Source organism: Morone saxatilis, unplaced genomic scaffold, assembly GCF_004916995.1.
Source record: "Morone saxatilis isolate NCDOM2014 unplaced genomic scaffold, NCSU_SB_2.0 Contig9, whole genome shotgun sequence".
NCBI classification, from domain to species: domain Eukaryota; kingdom Metazoa; phylum Chordata; class Actinopteri; family Moronidae; genus Morone; species Morone saxatilis.
The window spans coordinates 17135069-17145445 of NW_023340268.1; the positions used below are offsets into that span (position 1 = coordinate 17135069).

At 45.9% G+C, this 10377-nt stretch overlaps 1 protein-coding gene across 1 annotated transcript in view; it reads right to left on the reverse strand.

Moving 5' to 3' along the window:
• The window catches only part of trim71 (tripartite motif containing 71, E3 ubiquitin protein ligase), a gene marked incomplete in the record, with an annotated part of 30430 nt that extends 22569 nt beyond the window's left edge, over positions 1–7861 (reverse strand). The window contains 1 exon segment of the mRNA XM_035681304.1: positions 6088–7861. Within this exon segment, the coding sequence (XP_035537197.1) occupies positions 6088–6822 (735 nt within the window).
• Between the last annotated feature and the right edge of the window lie 2516 nt (positions 7862–10377).

Sequence of the window (10377 nt, forward strand, 5' to 3'; positions counted from 1 at the left end):
AACGTACTCGTGTGGACGGGCCCAAAGAGTCTGCTAGCAAATTGTCATGCTGCAACCAATGGAAACGGATGGCCTGCTAAAAACGTACAAACACACTGGTGTGGTCCTTCATGTCCAGCACAACATGTCCCAACCACAGCCAGTGTGCAAACTGTTTACTACTGCAACCGCTTACAAACTAGCATAGTCTTGGCCTAATATTAAACAACCATTAAGGCGGACAAATCGTGGCTGGAAGCTGTGCAGTGTCCCCCAAATAGGGTTGAGAGCTTTAACATTAAATGTGTTAACAGCGCAATCCCGTTGAGTGAGGTCAAATAATGGCCAATTAAAACCCCATTTGTGCCCAACCACTGAGTAGGAAGTGGCAGGGTCCAGCTTTTGAATGGGTTTTAAATCCCGTTGTCAAAGAGAATGTGATAAATGCCTTCCTTTCTATCCATTAAATTTATATGGCCCAAAGTCCTCAAATGGACATCAAAGCCAGGACACACACACATACACACTCCCCCTTAGCCTACATGAAACACATTCACAACACACAGGAAACAGGGAATGCACTCTAATTACTGGGCACATGTTGCACATTAAAACCCTGGAAGTCCAACTTCATATAATCCAACTCTGCTGGCTGTGTGGAAACACACACACTCTAAAATCCTCTTCGGAGGATAACTACCTACAGATGGGAGATGCTCTTAGAAAAGGAAAACGCTGCTGCCACACACTCACACGGATACTTTCAGGAGTGATGAAATGGAATCATTTGCCCCTCAACAGCAACAGCTGCTAAATCACGCCGAGGAGACTTTGTGCATCCATAATGTTCACTGTCTCTGACAGAGAGCGCTGATGAGAAAGGCAGGAGTCGGCAGAGGAAATACCCAGTGTGTGTGAGAGAGTGAGAGAAGGGGAAAAGAGAACCCAGGAGGTATAAACTCAAGTTACAGGAATTCCTCCGGCCTTGTATCAGCGTCAGTGTTGGGTTAGGTTTCCTTACAAACATTCTCTGCGAGCGGGCTCCAGAGAGGGGGAGTAAAAAAAACTGGTGATCACAAAGCCAACCCAGCATATGTTTTAAGTGATATTCTTCCTCTACAGAGCTACACAATGGAGCAGTAAAACTTTACACAGAAAAGTTGAATTGTGTGACAAACTATAATAAAACTCCTAGACCTCCCACTGCAACTGAACATCCCACTGTCTTCCTCACTCTAAAGCTAGACAAAAATGGCCCGAGGAGATGGTAGGCCGTCAAACTGATTAGTTCAACTTCATCTCATCCTTATAAACACGACGCATTGTAGGCGCTCATTGCCCAGCAACCAATTCTCTTTCTCAGCCTGCTTCAGCAACCCCCCACTACTAGTATACTATTTGTGTGTGTGTGTGTGTGTGTGTGTGTTGCTGAGACGCCATGCACGTGCACAGCCAGGCGCGTCGTTACGGTGACAACAGTTTAATCTAAAGCACAGAGTGACATTTTGTAGGATTAGCATGTCATTAGGTGTCTCTCAGATGAAGCTGTGTATGTATCTCTATGTTGGAGGGTGACATCACAGCAAGCCCAGGGCAGTCCTTTGATGTAATCCAATTTTACATTTCCACCTCACACACACACACACACACACACACACACACACACAACGTGGGACCCTCACTGACTGCCAGTGCTTCAGATGAGCAACAACTGACATTCATGCTGTTTAAGCAGGCCAACATATTCATTCATGTGTGCACATACCCTATATATTCTTATCAGGCACTCCCTTTGCTGCCCGAGGAGCCTTATCTTCCAACTGAAACCCTTGATTTCACGCTCCATCTTTCTGTTTCCATTGTTTGCGAATCAATTAGGTTCTACCATTTCTGGCACTTTGTATTAGCAGGTTATCTTCAGTTGAAGTGTGTGCATTAACAATGGGTTAACTCAAACTTACTCATGTATCTGTGTGCAGAGAATTGGGAGAAAACACGAGCCAAAGCAAATAAATGTGATATTCACTCCACGGCCCCATAAGGAAAAGAAAAAAACACAACTTCTTTCTCCATTACAGTGGATGAAGTTCAACATGAAGTGAGATATTTTGCATGTCCCTCCCCGTCAATGTATCACCATTCCTGCTTTTCTAATATCCGGGACTTAAGCAGATTTGCTGAGTTTGAAGATTATATAAATTTCCAAAGACTGAATCAAGCACTATGTATGTTCTTGTACAGAGGCTTTCTACTTTTAGCCAGCAGCTGCCAATGTCACCAGTGGAAATGAAAACTGTTACATGGCTATTGCGGTTCGGGTTTTTCTTGGGTGCGCAATTTTTGTCATTTTATTCTGCGAATTTAAAAGGTCTGACTCCAAAGATGGAGTTAGAGCTGCTGCTCAGCTGGCTTATTTGGCCAAACCAGAGTTGGTGAACCGTGGAAAGACTAACCAAGACAGATTTTGGTCCTGTGTGAAAGAAGTGTGTTTTATGATGAGTTGACAAGGCAATTAAGAAAGACAGACAGAAAGACAGAAACCTGAATTCAGAAGGTGAACGGGTTGGTTTTTTACAGTTTAATAAGAAAAATAGGTGTAAGAATATTTCCTTTTGTTGACATTTTTGGAGTTTATCTTGCTTAGTGGAATGTAACAACCTCCCCCAGCTGAAACTATTTCTACTCTGCATATACATGTTCCAGAGACTGTTTCTGGTAGTTTTTCCTTAAATAAAATCTAGGGTCTAAAGATATAAAGTGTCGTATGGTGCAGAGAAAGTAAAGTCCTTTGAGGCAAATGAGTGACATGACTTGAAAATTGACTATAGGTAACGGTGTAGTAACTGGTTTTACTGGTTTGGTTTAACTGTGACTTTTAGGATACAGAGCAGCTCATTGTGTCAGTCTGATGCTAATGTTCACTAAGGCCGATACAGTGTAGAGCTGTAATGCAGTTATTAATTACATCTGTGCCAAATTTCCTCTTGACAAAATCCTTTTAAAAGACACTGAATTTGTTTGTATTCTAGTACCCCTTTTAGACACGAGGGACTGAACACTTCACAATAACCTAAAAAAAATAAACGTTGCTGTGGTTCAGCAGTGAGCAGTAACCGTCGTCACCACCAGTCTCCCGGGAGAGGAGAAATTCCTTGGCAGGATTACGTAATACTGCAGAGGGGACAGAACCCAGCTCCTGGGGAAAACTCTGCTCCACAATCACACTACACAGTCCTCTCATATCGGTATGAAGGCCCGGACACACCACGCCGGCCTCGAAGAAGTAGCCCACGCCAAAAGCGGATGTAGTGCCTTGTGTCTTCTGTTAAGAGTTGCACTTGAATACACAGCAATGGCTACAGCTGACGGCCAGCTGACTGCACACATGCAGTATGTGCTCTAGGCTCGCGTGAGAGGGAAGAGTGGAAATAGAGTCAGTAGTTTACATTATAAAAACAACACAGAAGTAATAACTTTAACCTGCCAAGTGTTTCTGCGCTACTGCAAATCTGATTAAATATCATGATAGCGACACTGTAAAAGACCATTTTGATGAGATTCCTTCCTTCTTACAGCGAAGGGCTGTGTTGTCCCCTTCAGTGACCAGTTCCCACAACCATAAAACTACAAGACAGAAATATCTGCTCCGAGCTTTTCTGGACAATAGCATTCAAAATAGAACACGGTCCTTTCTTACCGCTCACACAACTGAGACATTAGGGACTCTGAGGCTAAAGCGGTTTCAACACTCCGGGCTCACTGAAACTTGAGGAAACGACACATTTTCTGAATGTACCAGCCGGCTAGGTCGACAGCCGCAGGACACGTTGTCCAACCACGTCCCAAATCAAATGTATTTATGGTTGTTGCAGTAGTTGAAGGGAAATAGAAATGGGCGGGCACATCCCCACCCGCATAAGCCGACTATAAAGGTGTTGGGGGAGTGGCCATTCGACCCACCGACGGTATTCCGTCCCGTTAAAGTGTGAAGTGAGTAAATGTGCATTAGATAAGCAACCTGGGGATTAACAAAACAGAAGCGGACAGTGAGAGGGCTAGCATTTTACACTTCATTACCAAATGTGAGAATCCCAAAAAGGCCAAAACTCATCTTCCAAACAGACTGATTATATATGAGAAACTATTTTCACACATGATGGATGTGCAGCTGGGTGATGGACAATGACTGTGCTTGATCAGTGCTCATAGGTAAAGAAAGAGCAGCCTTCTCCTGTGTCATTCCCTCCCCCAGGGCAGAGGCCCAGTGAGTGAGCAAGTGAGGCATTACTGGGAAATGAAGCCCTTACTGGAAAACTGAATCCACCTATTTACTGGCAATGGACGGGGGGGTGTACGGGGGGGATGGGGGGTCACAGAAATAAAAGTTAATTGGAAATGTGAACTGGTCCTTTGTGACTGGACACTTAATGTTTGAAAACAGAGTTACTCATGTATTGATATGGCTGCATTTTTATTTACATTCAGCACATTTACAAAGCCCAAGCAACACGTGTCTGTTTGACAGCCAGGGTAGAAGAAGTGTCCTAACACTGCAAGAGAGGAACTTACTGGGACTTCATTAAACTGGCAATTTTACACAACATTTCAACACACGCTCTACTGCTGTTATTAACCTGACTGACGCGGAGTTCGCATATACACATTCAAAACAGCGGGCTCTCTCTTGCTTCTCACAAGCCTCCAGCCTTTAGCGTTCAGCACTTAAGGTGCCCTGTGGAGGTTTTGACCACTAGTGGTGCTGTACAACAATATGTTTTAGGAGTGGGCTCCCTTTTAGCGCACGCAGTCTGCATTCCTGCTGCCCGATAGGTGGCGGCGACAAGCCAAGAAGCTCAGCAACGCGCCTGCAGAGACGCGAAGGAAGACGCCTGCGAGCTAGCATGGGTGTAAACAATGCACAGCTTAATGTCTTTCAGAAAATCTCTTAAGCAAATGTTTCATGCCTTCAACGTGTTTGTGAGGCCTCCCACAATGTTGACACACTGAATGGAAACATAAATTTGTTTGTTCACGAGAAAACTCCACACGGCTCCCTTTTCTGTTAGTTTCCACTGTAGCAGTGCAGGACGAAGTACTTCATTTACTTCCAAATATGCTTCAATGTATTGCTCCAGACACTTCAAGTCCTGCCAACTTGTTTAGGTTATATAGAGAACTGGGAAGATGTCCGACTGGGATCATCAGCTGATTACTGCACTCAACATTTGCTTACTGACTAACTGCTCAGATGAAACCGTGTTTTATTCACGGCCTTGTGGCCAAGAAGCATATTGTCCAGCAGCAGGGCGGACGTCTGAGCTCATAAACAGAAACCAGAAGTGGTACAAAAATGGCATTCCAAGACCCCCTACTAGTGCTATTTGTTATTCTTCCTGACCATATGACTAAACCAAGAAAAAGCTGCTTTCCTGTTCTACAAGCCTTTGTAGTTTACTTTTCCCCGATCACAGGGTCCAAAAGAACTTTGGGCCCTGACTTCCAACTTGTCTTTCCCATTATCAGAGAAAAGCTAGATCTCCATAATATGTCCATGGATAGGACTTCTAACAGTCACAGAAACATGTGTGCAGTTACTAGAGGGGCCTCTCTCTGCCCTGAATGGATGGTGTGGTACAGATTAACCAGACTCTGCATGTGTCTATGCTTATACGTGTGTGTGTGTGCACGCTGAGTCTGTGTGTGTGTGTGTGTGTGTACGCTAAGTCTGTGTGTGTGTGTGTGTGTGTGTGTGTGTGTGTGCACGCTGAGTCTGTGTGTGTAAATCCAGCTCAGCACACGTGCCTATTTGTCTCCAGGGAACTAGGTGAAGAGCCACTCAGCTCCCTTTGAACCTAAGGCCATATGGCCCCCAGTATGCTTCTATACTACATACATAATGCTATTACACTATAGGAGTGTGTCTGTGCAGAAAACACATAATGTTTATCACCCTATCAACACCACAGGATCAACAGGGCAGCTTTGGATGACACCACACCCCAAAATGTGTGGTGTTATTTCTCTTTAAACTGTAAAAAGCGTTATGCATATGAGTAAAGAGCCCTTCAGTGTGCCCCAGGTGCTGTGCTTTGACTCTGCTCCACTCACCTCATTGTCGTGGTGTTGGCAGAAGCTCATGCGGTCCTGGAAGAGGGACAGCAGGGCAAAGTTGTTCTGCAGGGACTGCGCGAGCGAGACCGACACCCCTGGTTGGCCAGAGTTGCTGTTGGCGTTCATCCGGCCCAGGTGGAGGTTCTCTCCCAGGGACTCGATAAAGTGGTCCTTGGTCAGCCTCACCCGCTGGTGTGCCCGCACACAGTTGTCACACAGATACTCCTGGCAGTCAAGGCAGTGGGAGGTGGCTGGGTTCTCCTCATCGCAGGAGCTGCACTGAGGCTCTCCTAGGTGGTGAGGGTGCAGCAGGCCTCCGTGAGGGTGGTGGAAGCCGGAGGAGCCTCCACCCAGGCCCCCCCGGTGATGGAGGCCGTTCTTGTTCTGGATCTGCTCCTCTGAGCCCACCACCACGTCCAGCAGGTTGCTGAAGAGGAAGTTGGAGGAGGGCAGGGAGTCCACACCGGCCTCAGAGATGGACACCTTCTGGTCGCAGGTGGGGCACCGCAGCTTCAGCTGGTCCCCGGGACTTCGCTGGCCCTCTAGGCACTGCCTGCAGAAGGCGTGGAGGCAGGGCAGGACGTGGAGCCTCCTGGTAGTCTGGCTGGAGGAGGACGAGGTATGTGAGGAAGAGGACGAGGTAGAAGAGCTGGAGGAAATGGGAGCAGAGGAGCCGCACAGCTCCTTGCAGAGCGGGCAGGTCTGCAGGTCCGAGTCTGGAAACGAAGCCATCTGCAGCGTTACCGAAACACAGGCTAAGTTTACAACATGCGCAGCAAGGAGGCGGAGGTATTCATTTGGGGACACATCGGCCCGTTGTGTTGTCTAGAAAATAAAGTTGTATTTGAGGTAGATTCATGAGGTATTAAAGTCAGTTCAACAGTGAAAACGGTGCTTATCGACTTACAGATTTGTCTCTGTATTATACAACTCTGAGCTGATACAAAACAAGGAGGTAGCCAGTTCTTCCAAGATTGTTTCTGAGGTAACAAAAAACAACACAATACTTATGCTGCTAAGATCATAACAGAGCTCTTGTGTAAGGCGTTTTTCTGGAGTGACACTGGGTCGGCGTCGAAATAGTGGGGGCTCCGTCTCTCCTCCCCCACCGGCTCGGCAACATGACTACGGGGCTCTGCGCTACGACACAACACCCTGACGAGTATGCAAGGATTTCTAATGTTCTTCTTCCTTTGCTGCTTTCCAATTTAGGTCCGTGTCTGCGTTGTGGTGTTGCTCTCTAGTCCACCATCGGGGCCCGTTCAGACGGCGTCGGGCGCAGCAGCCAGCGGTCGGTTGGTAGTCTCAGCGCGAGCCTCGGACAGCGACACCGTAAATTATTCATCAAAGCAACGAGCTCACAGCGTGCCGTGGGTCATTGGAGCATCAAAAACAAACACACGGAGTCTGCGATAAAGCCAACACATCAGACAGGACGTCTACTAGAGCCTCCGTGGGTGAATTCCCGGCTCCACCTTGCGAAGAGGCCGCTTCCAGCTCTCCTCTCCCCGCGGAGGGTGTCGGTTGTCTCTCTCTGCGTGGAGGAATGCGCAGAGGTTGTTCCTCCGGCAGCGTGGACAACGGTCCCTACAACCGGGAGAAACACGGTCCGGCGACCGTACGGACGTGAACTGCGTCCTTTACTTCGCTGCTGCTGTTGCCGTTGTTTACTCTCGGGCGAACCAGCGTTACCATAAACATAAGGTGTGCGCGTGTGGCTCGGGCTGCAGCTCCTCGAGCCGCTCTTATCCGACTGAGAGAAAAATGAACCCACTTCCGCCCGAGAGAGAGAGAGGGAGAGAGGAGAGAGAGAGATGTGAGGAGAGTGAGAGAGAGATAAGGGAGAAGAGGGGAGAGAGAGAGAGGGTGTGAGCCCAAATCGTGCCCGACCTGAGGGAGTTATGGTCGCCACGAACGCCCCAACGCTCACGTCCGTCAGGGATTAGGGGAGCAGCTTTTGCCCCCCCCCCCAAAAAAACTAATCAAGTTATTTTTAACATTAGAATGGGAAGAATGAAGGGAAACGGGATAAAACCCAGAGGCATTCATTGTATTAAATGTAGCGTTCTCACTGGATACACAGTTGACTGATGTTCATACAGTATAAAGGGCCCCAGCTGGTGGATATAACATACGTAAACTAAACTCCTTAGCTCAGACGTGATACAACATTTAAAAGCATGTTTAACAGCTTAGTGTGCTTTCATATTGATTAATTAAGTAGGCTAATGTATCCTCTTGTTTTATGTAGGCTATACATCTGCTTTCCTCAACTCTAACAGAGAACATAGCTCATTTTGGGGGCCTAATATACACAACAAGGGCACCATTCAGCTGGCCTATTGTAAATATACAGCTTCATTTCTGTGAAGCACTTCTTAGACAACATGCGGTACGGTGGAGTAAACAGTGGTCTGTGGACTTGTTAGAGTCCTGGGATGTAGAAGGATATTGATCTGCTGTGGTTCTTTCTTCTCTTACCTTCCTCTATCTGAAACAGGAGCACAAACACAAACACTGTAAAACTGGGAAGACTCCAACCCTTTGGAGAATGGCTTTGTTAAAGCGGACCAACAGGTTTAACTAATCATCTAAACAGTAGCATGTGTTTCACGCACAGTGCAGCTGTTCTCTCATTTCTTTCCTCCTGTTTGATTCCTCATTAAAGGTGCTGTACATCATTACAGCCGTGTGCAAAAAACACCCTTTATTGCTGTAGTAAATGTTTACAATATTTTGCACAATATATATATACACATATACTTTCACACAATACAAGATTAACATGTAACACATACAGGTGACCTCCACTTTAATCATCACTTGATCATTTTAACTATGAAATGAATTTGTTTCTAGATCCAGCACCTGAAGCGGCTCAGCTCATTGGGTGACGCTGATGTATTTGGATAATTCCTGTCTGTTTAGGGTTGTATCCACATGGTTGGCTGCTGAAAGAAAAGATAAAGCGAGGGACCAGGTCAGTAACAAAAACAAAGGTTACACAAGCATAGCTGGACATTAGTATTTGCAGCAGACAAGTCAGAACTGTGGTTAGGTTATTATATAAGTGAGATCATATGAGACACTTTAACTAACTTAATTTGACACAGGTCACTAATGTTACTCCATTCATCTTAGGGGTTAAAGGAAAGAATAACAGTGACTGGTCAAAAAGGGGGATGGCAGGTTGATTTACAGCAACCTCGAAAAGTGATCAAAGCAAGGAGGGGCAGATAAAAGGATGAATCGCTTGAAAACATGCCAGAGGTTATGTTGATACGTCAAAGTGAGAAAACATTTCTCCTGAAGGAATACTCCACAGAGCGGTATGTTTCACACAGGCCCTGCATAAAGCCACCGCAGGCAACCGATGAGCCCTAATGACGCTGGCTGCAGAATCAGTGGGTTGAGTGCTCTTTTCTTTCAGTCTGAAGAAGAATTCCCTCTTTCACATGCTGCAGCACTGCCTTGAGATGACACATGCTAGGGTCTGGAGGGCAGTCAGGGTCAGTACTGAGGCAATGGGGTGGTCTTAACATGATTAAGACAGCACTGCTCGGAGCAAAAAGAAAAAAAAAAACACAAACACTTCTGTGTTAGGAGCATCTCTATCCTATGATGACACACACATTGGCGCCTGTGTGTTGGCGCCGGCCATTTTCAATGATAGATCATCATGATCATCTGATTGAATGATGCGTTACTTAAAGTCCCTCTATTTAGAATGACACTATAATGTAGCGGCAAACAGACATAAGGGTAACTTTAAGGGTTATTAAAATACAGTATTTGTCAACAATTATAACTTCTCCTATAAAGACATATTTTATATTACAGGTTTGTGGCTGGTGGCGGTAATGTACCTTAAGGCTGGTTGCCAGGGTTACAGTTTAGTGACTAGACACTCAATAAAAGTTATAATGGTAACAAACAGCAACGACTGCTTACAGCTACATTATAAACCAGTTATTAAATGTTTATACACTGCTTATAAATGCTAAATTAAAGGGCACAAACGGGTGTGGGCATCTTGACAATGTCAGAATTGACCTGAACGTTTTGGACGTGATAAAAATGATTTCACCATTTTTTTTGTAAAATGAAACGGATCATGCTTCACATTACTGTTCATCTCACCACAGTCCAGTGCCTCCCCCTGGTGGTGCAGTTACTGTGTAACACCTTTATGCACAGAAGTTCACCCCTTTAACTCTGACTGATATTCCAGTAGTTGCGTCTATCATTCCCAACTGAAAACCAGGAAACCAGGTTCTCTCTTATGGT